The sequence below is a fragment of the Melanerpes formicivorus genome, unplaced genomic scaffold (assembly GCF_026170545.1).
Source record: "Melanerpes formicivorus ecotype bairdi unplaced genomic scaffold, bMelFor1.0.p_v2 SCAF_160, whole genome shotgun sequence".
Lineage (NCBI taxonomy): Eukaryota > Metazoa > Chordata > Aves > Piciformes > Picidae > Melanerpes > Melanerpes formicivorus.
The window spans coordinates 121,119-148,186 of NW_027142512.1; the positions used below are offsets into that span (position 1 = coordinate 121,119).

Genomic DNA, 27,068 nt, shown 5'->3' on the forward strand with positions numbered 1-27,068 from the left:
AGCTGGGCACACTGGGCACACTCCCACCAGGGGGAGGCAGCAGCACAGCACCACAAGGAACCCCCAAACACACCCACCCCGACCCAGACCCACACACAGCTCCCCACAACCGCACCCACCCCCTCGCACCACCCCACCACTCCCCACTCCAAGCCTCACCACCCCGACCCACACCACACCCACACACAGCCTCCCCCACCACCACCAACTCCTACCCCCAAACCCACACAGCCCCACGGGCTCCTCACCAGCCCCTCACACGCCCCTCTCCGACCCCAAGCCCCCACCCAACCTCACGCACGCCCCCACAACTCCACAGCCCCCAACAACCACCCCCCACAGCCCCACCCACACCAGCCCCACACCTCACCGAGCCCTCCTCAAGCCCAGCTCCAGGACACAGCCCTCAGCCCCACCGCAGCCCAATGCCAACCCCACCAGCCGCTCCCCCAAGCCCCAAGGGATCCCCACCCCAGCAGCCCCCACTCTGCCCCGCGCCTGCTCACACCTACCCCACAGCCCAGGCCAAAGGGCCGCACAGCAGCAGGAAGAGGAAGGAGGAAGAGCTCGGAGCAGAGGCAGCTGCCGACTGCCGTCCCCTGCAGCCTCCTGGCAGCCTGGGCGAGCAGAGAGCGATGCAATGGAGGCCCCGAACCGCCCACGTTGCAGCCCAGCCCAGGCGGGGGCTGGGGCCGCAGAGGAAGCCCCGCCCACGCCCGGGCAGCCGCAGCCAATCACAGACGCCGGATTACCCCAACCCCGCCTCCAAGTCCCAGCGGGGAGCTGCGGCCCTGGCTCCGCGCGGGGCATGCCGGGAGGTGCAGCTCTCAGCCAGGGCGGCGCCGTCTGGGCTGAGCTGCGCTGCGGGGGCAGGGCTGGGGCACAGCAGCTCCGCAACAGCTCTGACCCAGCAGCTGCGCACAGCTCCCAGGAGCTTTGGCTCAGCTCGGAAAGGTTGCGCAGAGGTTTCCAGGAGCTCTGCATAGCTGAGGAGGATTTTGTTCGCTGAGGAATCTCTGCAGGGTTGGGAACCCAAAACCTCTTCCCAGCCTCTCCCAAACTCTTGCAAAGAGATTTCGATGCCTCCCGAGGGGGCTTGGGGCAGCTCCGGGGGATCTGAACGGCTCGGGAAGAGTTTTTCTGTCGCCTTCCAGAGTTTCCAGCAGGTGCTGAGGACTTTTCCGGCAGTTTTCAGCCTTTTGCAGCATTCCTGAAGGATGTTGAAGACTGCAAGAAGCCAGAGCCTGGCTGAGAGCTCTGCAGAATCAGTTTGCAGGAGCTTGGCAGCCATGGGGATGAGGTTCTGGAATTGGTTTGGATTCGTTTGGGCACTTTTAATCATTTCCCGAAGCTCTGTGGATTATTTCCAGCCCCTTTTCCTTCCTTTTGAAGCTATTTTCCTCATTTTGGGCTGATTTTAATGGGTTTTGGGGAGACTTTGCTTAGCCTCAGGCATTTTGAATGACTTCTGAGGATAGTTTGAGTATTTTCATCTCCTTTTTCATGATTACTGAAGACATTTTGATCATTTTCAGGCCTTTTCAATGATTTTTTTTTTGAGATATTTAGACCATTTTTTGGTTTTTCTAATGATTTTGAGGTATTTTCATTATTCCCAGGCCCTTTCAATGATTTTTGAAGTATTCTTACTCATGTCAGGCCCTTTTAGTGAGTTTTTTAAGACATTTTGATTACTTTTGTGGATACTTGATGTTTTTCTACAAGATTTTGATTCGTTTCAGGCCCTTTGAATGATCTTCAGAGAGATTTGGATCATTTTTAAGCCATTTTTTACAAAGCATTTTGAGTGCCAAAAAACCAACTCCTTAAAATCCTCAAGTCTTCAAACACTAAGGTGAGCATTAAAACTCCAGCTGAGTTATAGCCACCCTGGGTTTCAAATGTTTCCATGAGCAATCACAGAATCGGTTCTGGGAGCTCTGTGCTTTGCCTTGGCAGGGAGGTGAGGGAGACAAATATCTGCTGCTCAGCACTGACTAGGTCCAGCCCATGGCTGTGGTCATAGCATCATAGAATCAGTCAGGGTTGGAAGGGACCACAAGGATCATCTAGTTCCAACCCCCCTGCCATGGGCAGGGACACCCCACACTTGATCAGGCTGGACAGAGCCTCAGCCAGCCTGGGCTTAAACACCTCCAGGGACAGGGCCCCAACCACCTCCCTGGACAACACATTCCAGGGCTTCACCACTCTCATGGGGAAGAGCTTCCTCCCCACCTCCAGCTTCATTCCATTCCCCCTAGTCCTATCACTCCCTGAGATCCTGAGCAGTCCCTCCCCAGCCTTCCTGGAGCCCCCTTCAGATCCTGGAAGGCCACAATGAGGTCACCTCGGAGCCTTCTCTTCTCCAGACTGAACAGCCCCAACTCCTTCAGTCTGTCCTCACAGGAGAGGTGCTCCAGCCCTCTGCTCATCCTCCTGGCCCTTCTCTGGACACCTTCCAGCACCTCCAGGTCCCTCTTGTCATAGGGGCTCCAGAACTGGAGGCAGGACTCCAGGTGGGGTCTCCCCAGAGCTGAGCAGAGGGGGAGGATCACCTCCCTTGCCCTGCTGGCCACACTTCTCCTGCTGCAGCCCAGGAGCTGATTGGCTTTGCAGGCTGCAAGTGCACACTGAGAGCTCCTGGTGAGCTTCTCCTCCCCCAGCACCCCCAAGGCTCTCTCCTCAGGGCTGCTTTCCAGCCAGTCACTGCCCAGCCTGGATTTGTGCCTGGGATTGCCTCGACCCAGATGCAGGACCCTGCCCTTGGTCTTGTTGAACCTCCTGAGGTTGGCTTGTGCCCACCTCTCCAGCCTGTCCAGGTCCCTCTGGATGGATCCCTTCCCTCCAGCCTGTCTGCTGCACCACACAGCTTGGTGTCAGACAGCTTGGGGTCATTGCATCATAGACTGCTGGGATGGTAGGGGCTGGAAAGGAGCTCTGGAGAGGAGGTTCAATCCCCCTGCCAGAGCAGGATCCCCTGGGGCAGGTCCCACAGGAACGCATCCGGCTGGCTCTGGAAGCTCTCCGGCAAGGGGCACTGCAGGGCCTCTCTGGGCAGCCTGCTGCAGGGCTCCAGCACCCTTCCAGCCAAGAAGTTTCTCCTCATGGTGAGGTGGAGCTTGCTGTGTCCCAGCCTGGATCCATTGCCCCTTGTCCTGCCCCAGGACACCATTCCAGAGGGCCTGGCACCACCTTCTTGACAGCCAGCTGGATGTTTTTCCAGGCCTGGCCCTTCCCAGCCTAAAGGAGTAAGAATCACAGAGTGCCTGTGGCTGGAGAAGACCTTTCAGGTGCAGGTCAGCCATGCCCTGACCCTGGCACTGTGCCAGAGCTGAGGAGGTCCTTTGGTCAATAGTATTTTGCTGTGGGCTGAGGACCATAGAGATGATTCCTCCAGCAGTGGCAGAGAGCAGCAAGGGGCTGGGCAGTGGCCAGAGGGTGGGCAGAGGCCATGGTGAATTGTTCTGCCATCCCATAATCCCTGCAGCTGCCCTGGAAGCAGAATGCACAGCCAGCTCCTCCCCTCTGCTCCCTCATCTCTCCCCTGGCTGGGTGGCAGCTGTTGGCTCTCCTGGTTGGAGGGGGAGAGGAGGGGGGAGAGGAGGGGGGAGAGGAGGGGGGAGAGGAGGGGGGAGAGGAGGGGGGAGAGGAGGGGGGAGAGGAGGGGGGAGAGGAGGGGGGAGAGGAGGGGGGAGAGGAGGGGGGAGAGGAGGGGGGAGAGGAGGGGGGAGAGGAGGGGGGAGAGGAGAGGATTAACCAGGTTGGAAGAGCCCTTTGAGATCATCAAGTCCAACCTCTCACCCAGCACCATCTGATCAACTCAACCATGGCACCAAGTGCCTCATCCAGGCTCTTCCTAAGCACCTCCAGGGATGGAGACTCCACCACCTCCCTGGGCAGCACATTCCCATGGCCAATCTCTCTCTCTGTATAAAGAACTTCTTCCTAAAACCAAGCCTAAACCTCCCCTGGCACAGCTTGAGACTGTGTCCTCTTGTTCTGGTGCTGCTTGCCTGGCAGAAGAGCCCAACCCCCACCTGGCTCCAGCCTCCCTTCAGGGAGCTGCAGACAGCAATGAGGTCTGCCCTGAGCCTCCTCTTCTCCAGGCTCAGCAACCCCAGAGCTCCCTCAGCCTCTCCTCCCAGGGCTGTGCTCCACCCCCAGTGCCAGTGCCAGCCCCGCCTGGTGCTGAGTGCGGGCAGCAGGGCTGGGATGAGAGTTGCACTCTGGACCCCGTCCCTCCCGGCCGCTCTCTGACACCTCACCGCCCCCCCCCCATTGCTGTCCCAATGCACATCCTGCACAGCACAGACTGCAAACAGCCAAGAGCTTCAGGAGCCAACCCCGCGGCCCCCAGCCCCGCCGGCACCCCCCTGCCCCTGGCCCAAGCCAAACAGAACAATTCCTCACCCTCCCCAAGCCTGCCCCAGCCCCACGGAGCCCCCTGCCCCCCGCGCCCCTCCCGACCCCCAACTCCGCACACGCCCCCGGCAGCCCCACGCAGCCAGAGCCTTCCCCGCTGCGCTGGCGCCGCCCTCAGCGCTCCCCGGCCCCCTCAGCCCCTCCCGCCCCGCCGCAGCTCACCAGCCGGCAGCTGCCGCTCGCCCGCCAGCACCTCCGGCACTTCTCCCGCGCTCCGGCCCCGCTGCCGCTCCCCACGGGGCAGCACCAATGGCGGCCGCGGCCGGCAGGGGCAGCTCCTGGCTGGGCCTCGGCAGCGCCCAGGGGGAGGAGCTGCCGCGCTCCCGCCGCCTCTCATTGGCTAAGGCTGCCCGGCCGTGGGCGGGGCTTCCTCTGCGGCCCCAGCCCCCGCCTGGGCTGGGCTGCAACGTGGGCGGTTCGGGGCCTCCATTGCATCGCTCTCTGCTCGCCCAGGCTGCCAGGAGGCTGCAGGGGACGGCAGTCGGCAGCTGCCTCTGCTCCGAGCTCTTGGTCCTTCCTCTTCCTGTTGCTGTGCGCCCCTTTGTCCTGGGCTGTGGGGTAGGTGTGGGCAGGCGCGGGGCAGAGTGGGGGCTGCTGGGGTGGGGATCCCTTGGGGCTTGGGGGAGCGGCTCGTGGGGTTGGCATTGGGCTGCGGTGGGGCTGAGGGCTGTGTCCTGGAGCTGGGCTTGAGGAGGGCTCGGTGAGGTGTGGGGCTGGTGTGGGTGGGGCTGTGGGGGGTGGTTGTTGGGGGCTGTGGAGTTGTGGGGGCGTGTGTGAGGTTGGGTGGGGGCTTGGGGTCGGAGAGGGGGCGTGTGAGGGGCTGGTGAGGAGCCCGTGGGGCTGTGTGGGTTTGGGGGTAGGAGTTGGTGGTGGTGGGGGAGGCTGTGTGTGGGTGTGGTGTGGGTCGGGGTGGTGAGGCTTGGAGTGGGGAGTGGTGGGGTGGTGCGAGGGGGTGGGTGCGGTTGTGGGGAGCTGTGTGTGGGTCTGGGTCGGGGTGGGTGTGTTTGGGGGTTCGTTGTGGTGCTGTGGTGCTGCCTCCCCCTGGTGGGGGCAGCTGCAGGCCCCCTTTGGCTGCTGCTGTGTTGCAGGCGGAGCCATTGGTGGGCTGCAGGGGCTGTCCCTGGCCCTGTGTCCCTGTGTCCCTGTGCTGGGGGCTGGGCTGGCAGCAGAGCTGAGGTGGCAGCGGCGCTGTGGGGGCTGCTGTGTGCAGGAGAGGTGGTGGTGAGCGTGGGGTGTGGCTTGCAGCAGAGGCTGCTGTGGGGGTGTGTGGGGGAGCCCTGGGGGTTTGGAGGCTTTGTGCTGGCAGGTGCCGGGCGGCTGCTGTGCTGAAGGGCAGCGGCTGGGCTGAGGGCCAGGCGCGGGGGGGAGCTGTGGGCAGGCTGTGTGCTGGGTGCCGTGGGGGTGTCAGGCGTGGGTGCTGTGCTGAGCCTGAGCTTGGGAGCGCCTGGGGCTGGTGTCAGCTGTGGGGCGGTTTGGCTGTGCTGGGGGTGGTGGCATCCAAGGCCTCTGTGCCCCCCAGCCCCTTCCTGTGGGGCTCTGCTGTGCCCTTGTGCCAGGGGTGCCTCTGCCTGCCCTCGGGCACAGGGCTGTGTCCATCTCTCTGCAGGTGTCTCTGTGTTCCCCAGCTGGGCTCTGCTGGATGTTTAGATCCAGCTCTGCATTTCTCTTCCAATTCCAGCAGAGCCTTTTCATTTTACTTCCTTTGGGAGACAAATTATTTCTCTTTAAGCTGAGACCCATTTACATTTGGCTCCTCCTGCCCACCCCTGGCAGTGGCTTTTGCAATGAGCTTGGGAGGCTCTTCCTTAGTTGCATTTTTCCTCTCCACCTCTGCTCTTTTGGTTGTTTCTGTCCTGTTCCTCTGCTCACTCCTGCAGGAGGAAGCTGAGCTGTCCCTGGCCTGTTTCCTGTTATCTGTCCATGGTCTTAGATAAGCATTGCCTGCCTCTGGGCACTGCCTGCCCCTGAGCAGTGCCTTTGTGCTTGACAGCTTCCTTCCTGCAGGGCAAGCAGCCCTGGAGCCTCTAAACACACAGTGCAAGGTTCCTGTCTTGCCTTCTTTCAGTTCACAGATGAGAAGCACCTCAGGATCCAAGTCCTGTCCCTCAGACCTCTTGGCTTCCATACATTCATTGAGTTCCTGTTATTGAGGTTTCCAGCCCTCGCTCCAGCTCCTGCTTTCTGCTTTAATCCCTTGTTTTGCTGTAGGTAAATCTCCAATTACTCTGAGGTCCCTGCCCATGGCAGGGGTTTGGAACCAGATGATCCTTGAGGTCCTTTCCAACCCCAACAGTTCTATGATTCTAAACAGATTAACACAAACAGATCAATATCAAAACTCTTCTGAGTTGCTAAGAGTCTGTCAGAGATTTCATGAAATTTCCAGAGGTGTTGAACAGTCCTGAAGGCATTTATTGACTTCTGAAGATATTTGGGGGAGTTTTGAAGACATTTGGATGATTTCTTCAGGCATATTTGAAGAGTTTTGAGACCACAAAACTCATTTAAATCTCTCCATTGATCTTGAAAGAGAGAGTCCCAAGCTTCTCTGGCTGGCTTTGGGAACTTCTAGGAGGTAGGAAGAGTTTTTAATGATTTTTAGCTGCCTTTAAGAAGCTCAGAGAGATGTTGATGATTTTTAATGCAGTTTGAAGCCTGTAGAAGCCTTTTTCTAGAGTCTTGAAGGCTAAAGCAGGGCAGGAACTCATGAAAATCTCCACCCAAGGAGTTTTCTGAGCTCTGAAGAGATTTTCTTCACTCCTGCAGAGTTTTTTGGAGTAATGAAGAGATTCTGGAGAGGTTTCAGGCAGTTTTAAACATTTCCCAGTGTTTTTGAAGCATGAAAGGAGCCCAGAGACTCCCCAAAATCTCCTTGAAATGAGTTGGAAGAGTTCTGAACAGATCTGAATGACTCCTGAAGAGCTTTGAACAGTTTGTGAAGAGATTTGGATGATTTTTCAGGTGGTCGTGAGCATTGTGAAGCATTTTTGAAGGATGTTGAATGCTTCAAGTGGTTCTTCTCCCTCCATCATATCTCCACTTTGGGGCTGAGCAACTGCAGAGCTTGCAGATCAGCTCCTTGGGACAGCCCAGCAAGTGAAGAACACAGACTGGGTCAACAGTTGGCACCACAGCCCCACAGTGACTCCTTTGGTGCCTCCCAACCTCCTCCAGAGCCTCCTACCCAGCACATTTCAGCCCTCTGGGGGCTCTGAGTGACATCAGCTGTGGTGGGAGTCTGGGGCCTCACAGGCAGGTGAGGGTTCGTTGTGTGGGTCAGTGCTGCTGCCTCTGCTGTCTGAGCCATGAGAGACTGAAGGAAAGGGCCTGGGCTGGGAACCACCCTGCCAGTGTTGCAGAGCTTGGGAACAGGGTGAGTGAGAGAGCTCCATAAGTCCCAGGGTGTCTCAGCACCCCCAGCACAGGAAGCCAGGGTCTCAGCACAGGTATTACAGATCTGACTCCCCCAGCATGGCAATAACTGGGAGTTTTTGAGAGCCTTTCTCCATTGCTTGCCCCATCCAGGTGTTGAGTATTGGGAGGTGTCAGAGGCTATCATGACCCAGGCAGGATCTCAGGGTTTGAACTCCTAGGCTCAAGTGCTTTCATGGTCCTTATATCACAGCTGTGACCTCTTCCCCCACCAGCATGGCCTCCCAGAAGGACCCAGACAAGAGTTGGGAGAAGAAGTTCTCAAAGAACAAGTTTGAGCAGAAAAATTGCAGCTCCAAGGGACAGGAGGAGAAGGGCAACATGGATGATGAGGAGGAGGAGGGCATCATGGAGGATGATGATGAGGAGGAGAATGATGACTATGAGGACAAGGATAATGATGATGAGGAGGAGAATGATGACTATGAGGATGAGGATAATGATGAGGAGGAAGGTGACCAGGATGAGGAGGAGAAGGAATCTGCAGAGGAGGATGAAGCCAGAGCCGGTCCCTCTGTGCCACTCAAGCAACTGAATCAGTGCCCTGAGTGTGGGCAGAGCTTCCCACCTGGCTCAGAGCCACTGAAGCACCACTGCCCCCACCCTGGCACCCGGCCCTTTGTCTGTGGTGACTGTGGCAAGAAGTTCAGACAGAGCTCCATCCTCATCCGACACTGCCTGACCCACACTGGCAAGAAACCGTTCACCTGTGCTGACTGCGGCCACAGCTTTAGACGACTCTCTGACCTCACAATCCACCGCCGCATCCACACCGGGGAGAAGCCTTACAGCTGTGCTGATTGCGGACAACGCTTCAGACATAGCTCTGCCCTCACCAACCACTGCCGCACCCACCGCGGTGAGAGGCCGTACAACTGTGATGACTGCGGCAAGAGCTTCACTCGCAAGTCTTCCCTCTGGCAGCACCGCAGTGTGCACAGCAAAGAGAAGGCCTTCACCTGCAGGGACTGTGGCAAGAGCTTCAGGCGCAGTTCCTCCCTCACCATCCACCGCCGCATTCACACTGGAGAGAAGTTGTTCCCCTGTGCTGAGTGCGGCAAGAGCTTCACCACCAGCACTCTCTTGATCCAGCACCAACTCATCCACAGTGGCGATAAACTGTACAGATGTGCTGACTGCGGCAAGAGATTCGGCCGCAGCTCCGCCCTAACCAGTCACCACCGCACCCACACGGGTGAGAGACCTTACAGCTGCGCTGACTGTGGCAAGAGTTTCACTCAGAAATCTTCCCTTACCCGGCACCGCAGTGTGCACAGCACTGAGAAGGCCTTCACCTGCAAGGACTGTGGCAAGAGCTTCAAAACCACCTCCAGCCTCACCATCCACCGCCGCCTCCACACCGGAGAGAAGTTGTTTCCTTGTGCTGAGTGTGGCAAGAGCTTTACCACGAGCACTGCACTCAGCCAGCATCAACTCATCCTGAGATGAGAAACCCTACAGCTGTGCCGACTGCGGCAAGAGCTTCACCTGCATCTACAACCTCTCCAGGCACCATTGTGTGCACACGGGGGAGAAAGCTTTCACCTGTGATGACTGCGGCCAGAGCTTCAGCAGCACTTCGTGTCTAACCAAGCATCGCCTCAGCCACACCAGTGACCAGCCCCAAGAGCAGGGGAGGTACAAATAGATCTACCCAGGGTCTACTAGGGTAATTGTGATCCCCTGAGAAGGCTTTTCCAGCACCAAAATCACCTCTTTTCCCTCTGCATTTCTCAGAGGCTCCAGCAGGAACACACACCTCCTGCCCTTCTGAACACCAATTAGTGCTGATGAGAACAATTGCAGTGCTGAGTTGGCACAGCCACTGGAGCTGGGCTGAGCTTTGCCAGGGTTTGAATGGTTCTTCCCCCTTTCTTTGTGCCTCCTTGGGGTAAAAGCCTCTCTGTCCATTGCCTAGTTGTGTCAATAAAAATCCCAAACTCACCAAATCTTGTCTGTTTGCTTTTATTTTAGATATTCCCTAGGAATGGGGCTGGAGCTGTGTGCCCAGTTCAGGGAGGTCAAAGTGAGGTTCTCAGAAGAGTCTTGAGAGTGTCTTGCTAGGGGCAGTCTCAGGGGTATCTCAGAGGGTTTTTTTCAGGGGGGTGTCAAGGGATGCTAGGTGTTTGGAGGGTGTCTTGAAGGTCAAACCCCAGAACATGCCCTAGCCCAGACAGCTGTGAAATCTGTGTGCCCCTGGCCATGCTTGGCTATGCTCCATCCTATAGGTGCAGTTTTCAGGGTTCTGTGTTACCAAAGGGAATGAATTGTCTTGGGACAGTATTTAAACCAGCCAAGGAGTTAGACAGCTTGCCTTGTTCTCACCCAGACAGCACCAAGAGCCAAATGCTGCCAGAGTTGCAGCTGAAGAGCCTGCACCAACAGGCAGCAACTACACCCAGGCCTCACACCTGGACCAAGACAGAAATGGGAAAAGCTCCAAGAGAACTGAATCCCAGAAGAGGCTACGGCCTGGCAACAGAGCACATGAGAGGCCCTTAGCCCTCTCTGAGCCAAAGGCAAGCTCTTAGATCAAGCAATTCATCCACAAATGATACAAATTCAGCAATCTGTGACCACCCTTCATGATTTGCAGAAATTACTGGGAACCATAAACTGGGTAAGACCCTTGCTAGGTCTCAGCACAACTCTGCTAGTTCTCTTATTTGACTTACTGAAGGGGGACCCTGACCTTTTATCTCCTCGATGCTTGACTGCAAAAGCACAACCTGCACTGAAGCAAGTGGAGCTCACCATCGCCAGGGGAACAAGCCCATCGGGTAGCAGAAGCAGCACCTGTCAGCATTTATGTGCTTATCTCCCAAGGTCATCCTCTAGCTCTCACAGCACAATGGAATGAACACTGGCCACATCCTTTGCATTTTCTGGAATGGGTATTTTTACCATTTCACCCAAAGCAAACAGTGAGCACTCAAATGGAGCTGGTTGCTCAGTTGTGTGCAAAGCCAGGCAACGGTGTGTTCAACTCTTAGGACCAGACCCTGCCACTCTGACATTGTCTTTAATGTCAGAACATCTGGACTGCTGTATGGCACACAGCCCTGAGTTGCAAATGGCCCTGATAGATTACCCAAGGAAGGTTTTGCTGCATGCTAGGCACATCGATTTTTGCAGCTACGTGGAGGGCTGCAAGGAGTGGAACCAACTTGGTTCTCCGTGACACCAGTCCCAGGAAAGACAATCTTCACTGATGGTTCAGGGAAAACAGGGAAAGCAGTTGCTGTCTGGCAACAAAAGGGGAAGTGGCAGGAGCTCCTAGCCTATCAGGATGGTTCACCTCAGCTCCTGGAGTTAAAAGCTGTGGCAATGACCTTTACTAAGTGGCCTAACAAGTCCATAACCATTGTCACTGACTCGCAGTGTGCTTGTAACCTTGTGCAGTGGTTGGACCAGGCACTGCTGAAGGAGGTTAACAACAAATCTTTGTTTAATTTGCTAAAAGCCCTATGGCTTGTGCTGCAAAGTCAACAGAACCATTCTATGTGCTGCATGCTCATAGCCACACAGGGCTGCCAGGATTTGTGTCCAAGGGAAACACCACAGCTGATGCCCTGATGGTGCCTGTCTGGCCTGTGCCTATGTCTGATGTGGCAGCAAGCAGCTCAATCCCATGCCTTTTTCCACCAAGGGGCTCACACACTGCAGAGGCAGTTTAGCATATTGTTGTCTTCAGCAAGAGATATTGTGGCCTCTTGTGCAGATCGTCAACATTTCTTCCCCCACCCAGCCAGCTGGTGTCAATCCCAGGGGACTACAGAGCCTACAGCTATGGTAATCTGATGTTACTCACATGCCCGAGTCTGGGCCTTTGAAATATGTCCCTGTCTCAGTTGACACATTCTCTGCTGGGATATGGGCTACCCTACAGGGTGGTGAAAAGGCCTGAGATGGAATTATGCCCTGGAGAAAAGCTTTTTCTGCCCCAGGCATTCCACAGCAAACCAGAGCTGATGTCGGCCCCGGCTATGTCACCTCTAGACCACAAGCGTTTGTACGCCAGTGGGGGGCTCCTCATGTTCCCAGCACACCCCACTGCCCCACAGGACAGGCTATAACTGAACCTGCCCATCACATTCTTCAAACTATGCTTGAAAAGCAGAAAGGGGGAATGCTGGGGGAGACACCACACAGCAGGCTGTGGAAAGCTGTCTATACCCTGAATAAACATCTTTCAGAGTGGTATGAACCCTGTCACAGTAACTCATTTCTTGTCATTGCAGTCTGTGAGCAATCCTTTGGCAAAAAAGGCCCCAGTGTGGGTCTGCAATTTACAGACCCTTGACTGGGAAGGCTCCTGGGATCTTGTGGCCTGGGGCCATGTGTTTCCACAGGTGCCAGGGTCCAGCAGATCCCTGCTTGTTGTGTTCAGCCTACTCCAGAGCATGGTCAATGGAAACAATGCCCTGAGCCCACATCCACTAACTCCATGGGATAGCAAAACATTTGGGCAGCACTGCTGCATGCATTAAATCAAACCTGGAATTTAAATGCCTGTCAAGATTAAATTGTAGCACAACAGTAAGGTGCTTTGAGCATCAGGACATGTGGGATGATAATTTGTTCTTGGCCTCATTAGAGCTTCAAGAATTAGATATTTCAGGGACCATACAGGCAGAAAGCTGTGTGTGCCTGCAGCATAGATCTGGAGCTGATCTAGTACTATGATCTTTAATCACACTCACTTTGCCTTAAAGCCATGCAGACTTAGGCTAACAGCTGAATGAGATGATCATGGAGGTATGAAGAACAAAGCTGAACACACAGCAGCCAGGATAATCTTGCTTCAAATTGCTACAGCAAAGCACCAGCTCAGCTAAGGGAACTGGCATCTTGGGTTGCAAAACAAGACAAGGAAACATCAAAAGTCTTGCTTGAATTAGCCACTGATGAGGACAGTGTCAGCCATGCCAGGCTGCAAAATCGAGCTGCTGTTGGTTCTTTGTTATCAGCTCACAGTCAGGGCTGGGCAGAATTTGATGATCTGTGTGGTACACACTGAAGTGATCATTCTAAACATAGACATAAGAGTATTGCAAACTGGGTTGTGAATATTGCTGATTGGATTAATCCTGGTGTTGGCAGTGCCCTGTTCATTCTCATGTCTGCAAAGGGCCCTGCAGAAGAGAATGAGCCCTGGGCAAACAGGAGGAATTGTAGATAAAGCAGGGGGCCATGGGCAGCTTTAACCTTGAACTAAGCAGAGCTCTGCCCTTGAATCAGGAATGTAAACAACTCCAGGAAAGAAGATCTGTGAACAACAAAGGAAGAAACAGAGATAACTCCCCAGGCTACCAAAAGGGGGAGAGAGGTGTCTGGACACCAAGCCTAAACTTAAGTACAAAGGGCATATGGACACAGAAAGAAAAATATATAAGCCATGATGTGTATGAATCAAGTAGCCTCTGCTGAGGGCTGGTGCTTGAGCACATCTTGGTGTCATCCTTTCTCTTGGCCACCAACACTGCACAGCCTTAGCTGTTGAGTTTTTCCAGTTCTCTGAGTCCCTTCTTATTGTTGTTGGTTTGGAGAACCTTGAGTTTTCCCTTCCATCAGCTAGCCAGGAGAAGTTCTCCTCACCTTTCACTGCCAGTTTTGGAATCTCTTGGCTTTGTCACAAGACATTGGTTTGGTCACCAGCTGTGTTAAGACTTTTCCCTTCACCTTCTGTGGCAGTGGAGGCTGGGTGCCTTCTATTCCTGCCACATAAGCTACACCTCCTGTGTCCAGAGGGTCCACCTGCATAAGGTGGACACAGGAAACAGCCTATTTCATACCCATAATATCCTGCACCCTCAATGTCACAAGACATTGGTTTGGGTTTGCACTTCAGAGGCTGTGTAGACTTAATTCATCTTCTAAAATCTGTTTGTGCATTCATCCCAGATATTGAAGGGAAAGAGCTGCAGGCATGGGACAGTGTAGGACAGGCTGCAGAAGGGGTGGCCAAGGGCTCTGGCAAGGCTGAGAGGCCCAACAGGACCAAGGTCTTTGTGCCCTTGGCTCTGGCAGTTGCCTCTGCCACCAAGGCCTGGGAGGAGAAACTTTGCTTTGAGGCTTTGAGGTTCTTCTAGACCAAGGGCAGTGGTCAGGGCTTGGCCTTTCTGCTTCACAGACCAAAGGCAAGTTTTTCTGCCCTGTACTTTGCCTTTGTCTCCCTGCAATCCTGGCCTCTAACAAGCTGCTCTGATGAGTCCCTGGGGAGCCTTTGTCAGTAACAAGCCTCAGTGAGGCCAATCAGTGCTTCAAGGTACTTTGGAGTTTTCTTCTGCCTTGGACTTCTTGAGAGGCTTCTTGGCAGTACCTTGGCAGAGTCTCCTGGCAGTACCTAAGAATGATGTAATCAGCCCCAAATACTCCATGGGGCTCATTAAATACTGCTGAACCTCTAATTATTGCCAAGGTTTCTGCAGCTAATTGGAGAGGTTTTTATTGCACAAAGCATCTGATAAAAATGATTTTTAAAGGTACATTTCATTCCTTTTCAGCAGGAGTTGTCTCTTTGCAAGCAAACCACTGCAAAACCTGACAAGGTCCTACCCTGGTCACTGCTCTCCCTCACTCCCCACTGCCCCCAGCAGAACCAGAGCCACAGGTGAGGGACAGGATCTGCCTTGCCAGGGGCTGGGGGTCAGGGCTTGGCCCTTTGGATCAATGAAACCCCTCCAGGTTTCCTCAGCAGCAGAGCCACCTTGAGCTGCTTGTCCTGACCTGTCAGCACTGCCTCAGTTCTCTGCTCTCACCAGAGCCTGGAGATGCTTCAGTGCCTTCAGTGATGCTTGCCTTGTATCCACTCTGTCCTGCTGTAGCCAGACCCTGGGGACCCTTTCCCAGTATGCTTCACTGGGACCCATTAACAGTAGAAGAAACTTCAGAGTTTGAAGATGATTTTGACTTCTGCAGAGGTTTCATCAGCTTCTCAGCCTCTGAGGTTCATGGACTTGGCAAAAAGCCACCAGAGGGCTCCTTTAAAATACCTGCGATGGTCCTTTTGTGCTGAGCGAGGCCAGGCTCCTGGGCTGGAGGTTCCTGCTGGCAAGCAGACAGCACTGCAGAGAGACAGCTCTGGCCAGGAGCAGCTCCTCTGCACAGCACAGCAGGGCTGAGGACACTGCCAGAGCATCTCAGGGAGATGAGGAAGGCAGAGAGCTTCAAGTCTGCCAGGACTGAGAGGGTGACTGAGAACTCACTGGAGGAGAAGTCACTGCAGTCACTGACACAGTGAGGCTGTGGGTGCAGGACACTGCAGCTGTAGCTCCTGGAGGCATCTCCATCTCGGCACCTGATGCTCAGCTGAAGGCTTCTGGAATGTGCTCACAGAAGGAGGATCAAAGCCCTTCAGTTCCATCCTGTGAGCAGCAGTGAGCAGAGCTGGGTAAGGAGAAGGCTTCACTCCCAGCCCCCTCTGCCTTTCTCTCTTCCCTTCAGTGTCTCTGCAGCACTGCAGGCCTGCTCCCTGTTTCTCCACCTCTCCATGGGACTCTCATTCCCTGGGTTTGGGCTGTTCACCACTTCCTTTTCCGACACCAGAGGAATCTTCATGGCAATTCTGGGTCTCTGCTGCATGTGAAGCTGTGATGAGCTCTGCCATGGGTTGGTAGTGATGGGACTGAGCTGATCCATTCCTCATGCAGCTCAGGGACAGGGGTTACAATGAGGCTAAGAGAAGTGTGTCCTAACTTGTCATTGCTTTTCTCTCCTTGGACAGGTCTCCATGCCCCGAGGCAGCAGATCTCCAACAGCAGCTCCATCACCCACTTCCTCCTCCTGCCATTCCCAGGCACAAGGCAGCTGCAGCTCCTGCACTTCTGCCTCTTCCTGGCCATCTACCTGGCTGCCCTGCTGGGCAATGGCCTCATCATCACCACCATAGCCTGGGACCACCACCTCCACACCCCCATGTACTTCTTCCTCCTCAACCTCTCTCTTCTTGACTTAGGTACCATCTCCACCACTGTTCCCAAGTTCATGGCCAATACCCTGAGGGAGTCCAGGGACATCTCCTATGCAGGATGTGTTCTTCAGGTCTTTCTGTTTGCCTTTTTCGTTTCAACAGAATTTTCTCTCCTCACCACCATGTCCTATGATCGCTACGTTGCCATCTGCAGACCCCTGCACTATGAGACCCTCCTGGGCAGCAGAGTTTGTCTCCACCTGGCAGCAGCTGTCTGGGCCTGTGGGATTCTGTATTCTCTGCTGCACACAGTCAATACATTTTCCCTGCCTCTCTGCCAGGGCAATGCTCTGGACCAGTTCTTCTGTGAAATCCCCCAGATCCTCAAGCTCTCCTGCTCCACATCCTACCTCAGGGAACTTTGGCTTATTGTGGTCAGTGCCTGTCTAGTATTTGTCTGTTTTGTGTTCATTGTGGTGTCCTATGTGCAGATCTTCAGGGCAGTGCTGAGGATCCCCTCTCAGCAGGGACGCCACAAAGCCTTTGCCACCTGCCTCCCTCACCTGGCTGTGGTCTCCCTGTTTCTCAGCACTGGCTTCTTTGCAAACCTGAAGCCCTCCTCCATCTCCTACCCATCCCTGGACCTGGTGGTGTCTGTTCTGTACTCAGTGGTGCCTCCAGCAGTGAACCCTCTCATCTACAGCCTGAGGAACAAGGAGCTGAAGGCTGCCCTGAGCCAACTGATCACTGGATGCTTTCAGAAGCAATAAACTCTTTGTCTTCTCCTGCAGAGCAGTTCTGAGGTCACTCAGTGCAGGCCCAGCCTGGTTTCTCGAGTTATGGCTGCTGCTGGTGCTGTTCCCCTTGTGAGAATGCTGTTCCCACACAAATGTCTTTCCTCAGACCATTTCTGGTTCAGTGTTGTCCTGTCTGGTGTGACCCAGAGGCTACAGACATCAGGAGCTGTGCTCCCTGTGTGGTCAACACAAGAAAGGACCCTGCAGGGAGTTGTTTCTCTGAGCTCCTTCCTCCAAGGTTTCTGTGGAGCTTCAGGGCAATGCCTGTGTGCAGAGGTGGAGGGGCAGAGTCCCAGCACAGCAGCAGTGCCAGGGAGCCCCAGAGCTTGGGCTGTCCTCAGCTGCTCTTTATTCCCTTCCAGCCTCTCCTGCTGATCCTCTGTGCTGGGGCAAGGCCTGAGTGTCCTGGCAGCTTGGGCTCTGTGCTGCTGTGTGGCAATGCTGGGACTGCAGGCAGGAACAGGTCAGGGCTGCTTGTGGGATAGAGCTGTGCTCCAGAGCAGCACTGCCATCAGAACAGGAGGTCTCCTCATGCCTTCACAACCCAACCCTCTCCCATTACAGACTGCACCTACTCAGAGTCCAATGTTTTTCTCTAGGCCATTTCTGATTCAGCCCTGGTCTGTCTGCTGTGACCCAGAAACTGTAGACATGAGGAACACTCTTCCCTGTGTTTTCAACACAATCAAGGACTCTTCAAGGTTTGTTTCTCTGAGCTCCTTCCTGAAAGCTTTCTTTGAAGCTTCAGTGCAGTTCCTGTGTGCAGAGGTAATGAGGCAGAGTCCCAAGAGAGGTTGCTGGGCTCACCCAGCCTGGAGAAAGGAAGATCTTGGTAGGAATGAGCAGCAGCATGGCTCTGATCCTGGGAAGAAAGTGTCAGGCTCTTGTCCACTGATCAGGACAATAGACAATGGTCTGAAACTGATGAGGTTCAGGCTACACAGAGAGAGAAAGTTTTCCAACAGGAGGATAATCAGCCCCTGGAAGCTGTTTTCCAGAGAGTGTGCAGGAGCTCTGCCCCAGGCAGTGACCACTACATGTTTGGGTAAAACCCTGAGGAATCTGCTGTGATGCTGGTTAGAGCTGGAGGTTGGTTGAGACACCTCCTGACGTCCCTTCCAGCCTGACTGCTGCTGTCCTCCCTTGCACTTCATAGCTTCCAATTAGGGAAAGCTCTTGGACTCTCCCTGATCACAGCACTCATTCCCAGCAAGTGCAGAGCTTTCTCACAGGGTATCCCAGCCAGCACTGACCACATCCTTTGTAATACACTCCACAAAGAACCTCTGACCCTCCTGGCCTTGCACTTGTGGGGTTGTACCTTCTGATGGTATTGCTGAGGTTCCTGTGGTATTTACCCCCTTGGGTGGCAACTCCATGGAACAGTTTTCATTCCATGCCTGTAGTGTCCTGCAATCCCACACACTGTTGACTTGTTTGAGGCACTGGCCCTCAACCTTAAATGCTGTCATGCTGGGATTCCAGTCCACAGGGACCTTGACACGTGAGTGGATTTGGCCATCAAAGGCCTCCTGAAGTTTGACAAGGCCAAGGCAGGCAAGGTCTGCACTGGGGCAGAACAACCTCATGCCTCTGGACAGGCTGTGATGTGACCAGCTGGGCAGTGCCCCTGGGAGAGGGGCATGGGAGTCATGATGGAAGCCACATCAGATGGTGAGGTTCCCATTTCTAAAAGAGGGTGGAGAAAGTGGAGAAGTGCAGAGAAATTCTCTCATGAAGGGCTTAGAGCCCCACAGTACAGGAGATGTGTGGCAAGCTGGAGGCAGCTGGGCCACTCTGGCCTGGTGAAGGGAAGGCACAGGGCAGTCTCAAGGCAGACAGCACCTGCCTAGAGAGGTTGTGGAGCCAAGCTCTTCTGCAGTGCCAGATGGCATGGCAGAGACAACAGCTACAAGGTGCTTGCTCCCAGGAGCTTTGCCCTGGGCCATAAGCAAGTTGGTGTCTGCTCAGTTTTGTCTGTTTTGTGTTCATGGTGGTGTCCTATGTGCAGATCTTCAGGGCAGTGCTGAGGATCCCCTCTCAGCAGGGACGCCACAAAGCCTTTGCCACCTGCCTCCCTGTGACAGTTTTATGCCTTTCAGAAGAGACAGCTACTGAGCACTCTGGATGAATGTTTTGGTGTAAAAAGGAAAACAAAGATAATTCTAACCGAATTTCATTGGTAGATCAGTAGGAATGTAACTTTAAGGTTCTGCTCTGTGCAGTCAGTCTGAGTCTGTTTCAGTCTCAGTCTGGACATCTGTTTTCCTTTCTTCTGTGCTTGGTGCTGACCTTGGATTAATGAGATAAGAAACGAATTCTTTTCTTCCCTTAGCATAGGCTTTGAACTAACAGAATTTCCCTTAATAATTACATTTCTCTCTAAGCCTTTTTGGGAAAAAAGGGAGGAAGGGGGAAAAGGGTTTTTTGGGGGGACCGTCCTCTGTTGGAGGGGGGGCAGTTTTTCTCTGTTACTTTCTTTCCTGTATATTTTTGTATACACTGTAAATACTGCATGTTGTGTATATATTCATTGCAGTTCATTCTGCTTGTGAAATTGTGAAATGCAGCTCTTTTCCATTTTGCTTCTCTGACTGAGTTAGCTGTGGTTTTGGGGGGGGGGGGGGGGGGAGAACTGAACTTTTCTCACTACCACACATACCTAAATTCCACCACCCCCTTTTTTGTTGTTGTTGTTGCTGTTTTTAACTGAAAGTGAGAATGTATGTTGGGTTATAATTAATTTTGACTTTCCCTTTAACTATTTAAAAATATGGCAAGCTGGTGAGGTGACACAGAAATCCATATGAACATTTTCTCTACTCTCACAAAAATCAATCAATCATAATACTCAGTCCCGATTCAGATGGGGATTTTTAGTACCTTCTGCTGATTGATGCTTTTGATCTCAGATTATCATGATAGTTACTGTAATCGATGCTCGACTGCATGGGAAATGCTGTTCCTTCATAGTCTTGATTCTTCTGCTGTTGTTTATTGTGATGATTGCAGTTGACATGAAATTAGTTATCTCTTGATGGTATCACTAAAACCCTTACCTATAAAATATAGTTTTTTAAAAATTATTTTTTCTTGACATATTTTTTAACTAATTTTTAAAAAAAAAAATATTTTTTTTATTTCAATTATTTTTAGTATTTATTTAATTTTATTTTTATTTTAAATAAAATATTTTAATACAAAATATTTGTGAATTATTTATATGTTAATTTTTAAAAAAATAATTTTGATTATTTTTAATCTATTTTTAATTTTTCACTATTTTTACATTTTTAAATTTTTTATTTCCTTTCTATTTTAATTTTATTTTTATTTTTAAGATTATTTTTAATTAATTTTTAATTTTTTAAAAATTGTTTTAATTATTTTTATTTTTTTTTAAATTATTTTTAATTTTAAAATAATCTAATTTTTAATAAAAAATATTTTTAGTTTTCTTTATTTTAAATTGTTTTTATTTTATTTTTTCTTTTTTATTTTTAACCTTTTTTGTTAATATTTTTTTGTTTTAATCTAGTAGTCCCTATTTTAATAATCCTTTATTTTTTGCTAATAATCCTTATGGTTTTTGTTAATAGTTATTTTTTGCTAGTAATCTTTATGTTTTTTGGGTTTTTTAATTGTTGTTGGGTTTTATTATTATTGAGTTGTTTATATTTTATTTTTTCTTTTTTTAACTTATTATAATTAGTTATTATTTTGTTATTTTGTACTTTATTTTTTGTATCTAAATTGTAATTTTTTGTTTTGTCATATATATATTTAAAATGGTGTGTGTGTGGTTTTTTTACTATTTTTTAGGGTTTTTTGTATATTTTGTATTTTCTATTTTTTCTAGTCAATGTCTAAGAAGGACATAGAATGATGTTACACTAGCTAAGGAATACTTTTTAAATTAATACCTATTTACTACAAACCTTAACTATATTACATGGAGTCCCTTTGAAATGCCATGGCACACAACTAAGAAGGTTCGAACCAAAAGGAAATCTTACAATGTGAACTCATTGCTCAGTAGGTATACCTTGCTGCAATTACTATGTACTAAGTACCTGTAAATACCAAATGCTTACTATTCATTATGCTTACTAGGAAAGCTTAGCAAAACTCTAAATAACAAATCTCTGAAAGACATTACAATCAGAAATTATGAAATTAGCACTGTTGCTTTAAATCAGAACAGAGCTTTGATTGGCAAAAGTCTTACCAGAAAATCCTCCCTCTTCTGGGGGTGGGGGTAGGGGTGGGTGGCTAGCAAGGTATGCCTTAGTTGCAATTGTTTCTGTATTAGGGTCTTAACGACTTGCAGCCTGTCTTGTCTGAACGACCGTTGTTCCACCCATACTGGAGTATCTGTTTTCCATTTTAATTTGAAGGTTGGTTGCTGACTAGTAGCCGCTACATAAAAGGAACAGTAATGAGTTTTGCTCCTAGCTAACTGAAGGCATCTCAGTCCAACAGAGCAACTGGAAGGGTTAACACGTACAGTCGTACAGTGATTGATTTGCCACTGGCTCTTTGCCAACCCAGCTTGTTTGCATACCTTTTAAATCCATGACTTCAGAATTTGCCATGAGCAATGGCTAGAGACAATTCCATTTATGACGAGGTATAATAATGACATCGTCTCCAGTATCCACAATCATTGAAAATTGTAGAGTTTGTCCAGAAGGGTGTCTGACAGTTACAATCTGTTCCAGTTTTCCCTTTTGGATTTTTAGGGCTAATAAGGTATTAGGCATATCGGTGGAACCTGAGCCCTCTTGCCCTTGGATCCTGTTGGAAGTTTTAGGCACTCGGGACTCAGATGGTATTAGCTGGGCAATTTCTGTCCCAACAAGAGTGCTAACAGGAGAGGCAATGGTATCGAGCATAATTTTCATAGCCCAGTCATAATCAGAATGTATTGAACCAGGAATTATAAGGATGCCCTGTCTAAAGGTAGACGATCTGCCAATTAACAGAGCACAGGGTCTGTGACCCAAAGGACCATGCCAGTTAAACTCGACAATGCTTTGTGGATTCAAAAGGTGATATGTGGCTGTTGTCAGGTCCACTGTGCGCTGCCAGAGGGGGCTGGGGGAGGGGGGGGGAAAGGGGGGGCGCGGTCCAAGGACCCTGGTTTGGTGTCATCATGCGGGGTATATTCACACTGCAGGAGCAGCTTTTGCAACGATCTCGAGTAAAATGATTAGGTCTGTGACCCTTTTGAGTCTGTCCAACAGTCAGACACTTTAAGGTACCTAGGTTTCTCAGAGGCATGATGATTTCAGGACTGCTTCTATGGCCGTGGCTAGATACATTGCTGCTTGTCGATGCCTTCATTCGTTGTGGTCCTGCAGTCACGAGGCAGTGGCACCTGTTGATAAAATGCTGAGAACCTGTTTAGTTTCTTCATTAGCATTGTCAAATGCCCAAATATCCAGCATTTCTACCTTCATATCGTGAGTCAGGTCTGAATTAGTATTGAATGCTGTATGTAAGGGATGGTATTGACAAAGGAACCAAGTATCCCTGTTAGACCCTGCTCAGTAATAAGAAACACAGGATCAGAGTTATTGTCCTGGATGGTGGACCACCCTTTGATCACTACATCCTGACTTAATTGCAAAGCCTTATCAGTGCATTTGCTGATAAGATCTGGCAAAGATCTCGCCCCAAGGAGATGGTTAATGGTGACACCTCCTAGAGTCTGCTGGCTGCCAGGGCGTGGCTTCCGAGCCATTTGCAAGTGAATTGTCACTTAATTGAGGAGTTGCAAGGTCTAAGACGGTGTGACTTTCAAGTCTGCTTGCTGCTGAAACTCAGGCAGCACTTAGATGTAACTTTTTTGTTGCAATCAGAATATCATCCATAGACTTATAGATGTCACAAGTCTATGTCACAATGAGTCTATCTAAGTGGGAAGAGAGTGCCTTGAGGATTCAAGCATGCCTTCAGGCTACCCATTGATATCGGCGGGTGGCGTCTGCCTTAATCGATGACTCAGTAGATGCAGACTTTGTTGAATCCTCCGGGTGTAAGCAAATTGTAAAGAAAACGATCCTTCAAATGAATAGTAATCAGGTCCCAATTTGTGGGGACTGGGAGTTGGGAGGCCAGGTTGTAAGGCACCCATCCCCTCCATGATTGCTCTCAGACCTCATAATAAACACCATTTGCTGACATATGTGTGTGAAAAGGGATTAACGAATGTGTTGGAAACAACTGATTGATTACAGCAGTTGTGTATCCTGACTGTAGCCCATAGGTAGCTATGGCTTGTCTAGCTTCTGTTAAAGAACATTAGTCAGTTCAGAGATTAGTCATTGTTAACCTTCTCCATCTGTGACTACATTTCCCACAATACCTTTCCACCAGCTCAGCGGGACAGTCCCCTGTCCCTCCCACCTCCCGATCGCCCCATCGGGAATCAATTGGAATCTCCGTCCGAGTGCTGGTAACGTGTGGAATGTAGGAGGCGGGGGGGGGGTGTAGCGCAGCTGAAACCGCTGGGGGCAAGGGGACATTTCTGCCACTGCCATGGGGGCGGCTGATGCCGGGGTCACTACTGGTGTCAGTGCTGGTATCGTTGGTGTGTCGGTCGATGCCACCTTGATCAGAGCCGCCGGTACTCATGGGGGCCATGGGGGGGTCGCAGGAGGCATCTCCAGGAGAACTGCTGGGGTGTGGGGCACCACTGGGGTGAGCGCCGCCAGGCTGAGGGCCACCGGGATGAGCGCTGCTGGGGTGGGAAGTGCAGGAGGGGGGCAGCCACAAGAATGCCCAATTGCGAGCCTTCAAGCGCTCCATTTTTCTTCCAAGAGGAGTTGTAGGGCAGGGTTGTCACTGTCCGGCCTCCCAGCATCGGTCCTCTCGACTTCCAAGTCCAAGCCGTCGCTGGTGGTATCAGAGGAAGATGTTAATGAAGGGGATCGAAAACGCCGAGCCACAGGTTTTGCTGCTTTTTTATGGGTTTTTCTCTGCTGGGTGCGGACGGCTGTGGTGTTATCTAGTAAACACGGTGTGCTTGCCAAGATGGCGGAGGTGGCGTCTCCTTTGTCTAATTCTTAATGCGTAGCGACCTCCATTTTGATTTCACGCACCTTATCAGTTCGATCTGGACTCGCTTCTGCCGCTATTGACGTGGCAGGAGCAGATTTTTCCACGCAAAATGACAGTAATAAGGAACCGCGATTCGTGTAGAAGGAGTAGCAGGCAATTGAAATTGTGAGGAGGATGCTGATGGAGTGGCAGACAATGTGCAGGGAGAGAGGAGGGGGGGCGGAGGGCGGGGGGTGCCTTCCCAGTCTCTCTTGTCTCGGTTAGAACCAAACACCGCAGCAGCTGACAGGAGTAGCCTGCTCTGCTTTTTTCGATTGCAATGTCCATGACGATCAGTCACACGGTGCTATAGCGAAAAGCTGCTTTTTTAAGTATGTAGCACCTCATCCCACAGCTGGGCTGCAATTTCGTCCCATGCTTCGGAAGTAAAAGCTTATTGCCGTGGGGATGATTCCGGGCCCAGGCTAATAGCCCTTTTAAGATCCCAGAATCACCAGTAATGCCTCTCACGGAGAGGGTAGGTGGAGGGCATTTAGCGCTGCCTCTTCTGTGTCGTGGCGTGCTGCCCCTTGCCCGTCCCCGGTCGCTTACCGGGCCAGGGTGAGATTCACTTCCTTTTTGAGTGCACGCTGCTAATTTTTCCAGCACCAGGGCAGTGCTGTCCTGCACTGCCAGATTGCTCACACTGCTCGTCACTGGCATTGCCAGACAGGCTAATAACCCTTTTAAAATCCCAGAGTCATAAGCAATACCTCTCATGGAGAGGATACCTTGGAGGGCTTTTAGCACAGCCTCTTCTTCTTTGCGGAGTGCGTCCCCGTACCGTCCCTGTCTGCTCACCTGATCCTGGTGAGATTCACTTCCTTTTCTGAGCACATGCTGCTTATTTTTCCAGCACTGGGGCAGTGCTGGTTCGAGCGGCTTTCCATACTGCTCAGAGTATACCTCTTATGCTGAGTCGAGCAGCATCATAGTCCGAGGATCCCACCACGAGTTTGGGCGCCAGATGTTGATGACAGAGAATGGAGTCAATACAGCTGACCAGTATGATCGAGTATTGTTCCTTTATTAAGGGAATCTTTACAGCTTATATAGACTCAGCGAACAGCATTGGCATAGCTTCATTGGTTCCCCACAAGTGACCACACATTGTACTGTTATAGATTATTGGTCAAACTACTAATGACACACGAGGTTGTTGATGCAGCTATGTGTCCTGTTATTCCCAGATAACTCTCTGTGTTTATAGCTGCCAGTGCCCTGCTTTAGTTACATGCTGCAGGCACAGAACTGTTTTGCTAAACTGCTAGCTACTTCTGTACTTATGCTGAGCATGGCCTACCACCATGTCAGGCTCTAGTCCTATACTGCCAGATTGCTCACACTGCTTATTGCCACCATTGCCACACTCATGCACTGGGAACTTCAGTTCTAAAGCTTGAAAATCTGCACCTTTCTGAAGACAACAGCTTGTAAACAATGGAAGAAGAGTGGATTTGCTGCCGCTGTCTGTTTCCAGTTCCCCTCCTCCTCCTCCTTCTGTCTCTCTTATCTCTCTCCCATGCTTGCAGTCTTTTGCAGCTCTGCAGAATCACATAATCACAGAATCACAAAGGTTGGAAGAGGCCTCAAAGATCATCAAGTCCAACCTGTCACCACAGACCTCATGACTAGACCATGGCACCAAGTGCCATGTCCAATCCGCTCTTGAAGACCTCCAGGGATGGTGACTCCACCACCACCCTGGGCAGCACATTCCAATGGCTAACAACTTTCTCAGTGACAAACTCTCCTCACCTTGAGCCTAAACTTCCCCTGGCACAGCTTGAGATTGTGTTCTCTTGTTCTGGTGCTGGTTGCCTGGGAGAAGAGACCAAACCCCACCTGGCTACAATCTCCTTTCAGGTAGTTGTAGACAACAATGAGGTCTCTCTCCCCTGAGCCTCCTCTTCTCCAGGCTAAGCAACCCCAGCTCCCTCAGCCTTTCCTCATAGGGCTTGTGTTCCAATCCCCTCCCCAGCCTCATTGCCCTTCTCTGGACTCGTTCCAGCAACTCAACATCTTTCCTAAACTGAGGGGCCCAGAACTGGACACAGTACTCGAGTTGTGGCCTAACCAGTGCTGAGGACAGGGGCAGAATCACCTCCCTGCTCCTGCTGGCCACATTGTTCCTGATCCATGCCACGATGCCATTGGCCCTCTTGGCTGCCAGGGCACACTGCATGCTCATGTTCAGCCTACTATCAACCAGTACCCCCAGGTCCCATTCTGCCTGGCTGCTCTCCAGCCACTCTGACCCCAGTCTGTAGCACTGCATGGAGTTGTTTTGGCAAATGTGCAGAACCCAGCACTTGGATGTGTTAAATCTCATGCCCTTGGCCTCTGCCCATCTGTCCAGCCTGTCGAGGTCCCTCTGCAGAGCCTCTCTACCCTCCAGCAGATCAACTCCTGTCCCCAGCTTGGTGTCGTCAGCAAATTTACTGATGATGGACTCAATGCCCTCATCCAGATCATCAATAAAGATGTTAAAGAGCACAGGGCCCAGCACTGATCCTTGGGGCACACCACTAGTGACTGGCTGCCAGCTGGCACCATTCACCACCACTCTCTGGGCTCAGCCCTCCAGCCAGTTCCTATCCCAACATAGTGTGCTTCTGTCCAAGCCAGGGGCTGCCAGTTTGTCCAGGAGTTTGCTGTGGGGGATGGTGTCAAAGGCCTTGCTGAAGTCCAGGTATACTACATCCACCGGTACTATTAGCCAAACACCAAACTCAGGTGTGAGAGGCAATGCACCAAAATGGACTCTCCAGACTGTCTATTAGCTGAGGAAGGAGGTGGATGTGGAAAGTTTAATACATCTGATTGGTGCCTAAAGATTGAGGCCAATGGGGAGACAGCAATAAATAGAGCCATCAACAACAGGAAAATAGCTCATGGACCAGTGCAAACCTGGAAAGAACTGGAATGGGACACATTGTCTTGGTTGCCTGGTGGGCCAGGGGTCAAAAGAGTGTCATTCTTCTCTCTGTGTGCAACAGCAGCTCTAATCTTTCTACCATGTCTGATACCCTGGTTTGTATGGCTTATCCATCCTGGAGTCAGGCAGGTGCAGGTTGTAGCTATATCAAGTGAGCCAGAAAAGGCTATAAAAAAGAGCAGTATGATGTATCTGCAAGTAAGACCAACATCAGAAATGAGCCAAGAGGAAAGGATTAAGTTAATGGGGAATTAATTTTGTAAAGGCAATTATTAAAGCAAGGGGAGGAGGGATTGATGGGATTAAAAGGAGGTAGTGTCCTTACAAAGGAAGAATTGGCTAAGAGGGAGTTGGAAGAGAAAGGGAGGAACCAGGCAGTTCACCTTTCCTATGTGTATGTAAATCACAAAGGGGCCTCTGCTAAGTCCTTTCCCTTGAACCTTGCTGAAAATCAGTAGAG

At 51.5% G+C, this 27,068-nt stretch overlaps 2 protein-coding genes and 1 pseudogene across 2 annotated transcripts in view; 2 read left to right on the forward strand and 1 right to left on the reverse strand.

Moving 5' to 3' along the window:
• LOC137457128 (zinc finger protein 850-like) overlaps positions 1–27,068 on the reverse strand; it is a 386,697-nt gene that overhangs the window by 4,232 nt on the left and 355,397 nt on the right.
• On the forward strand, positions 8,062–9,796 carry LOC137457130 (zinc finger protein ZFP2-like; annotated as a pseudogene).
• Positions 15,529–16,515, forward strand: LOC137457149 (olfactory receptor 14A16-like; the record flags this gene model as incomplete). Its single annotated transcript, XM_068168949.1, has 1 exon — positions 15,529–16,515. A coding segment is annotated over exon 1 (987 nt), but the record flags the coding sequence as incomplete, so codon positions are not given.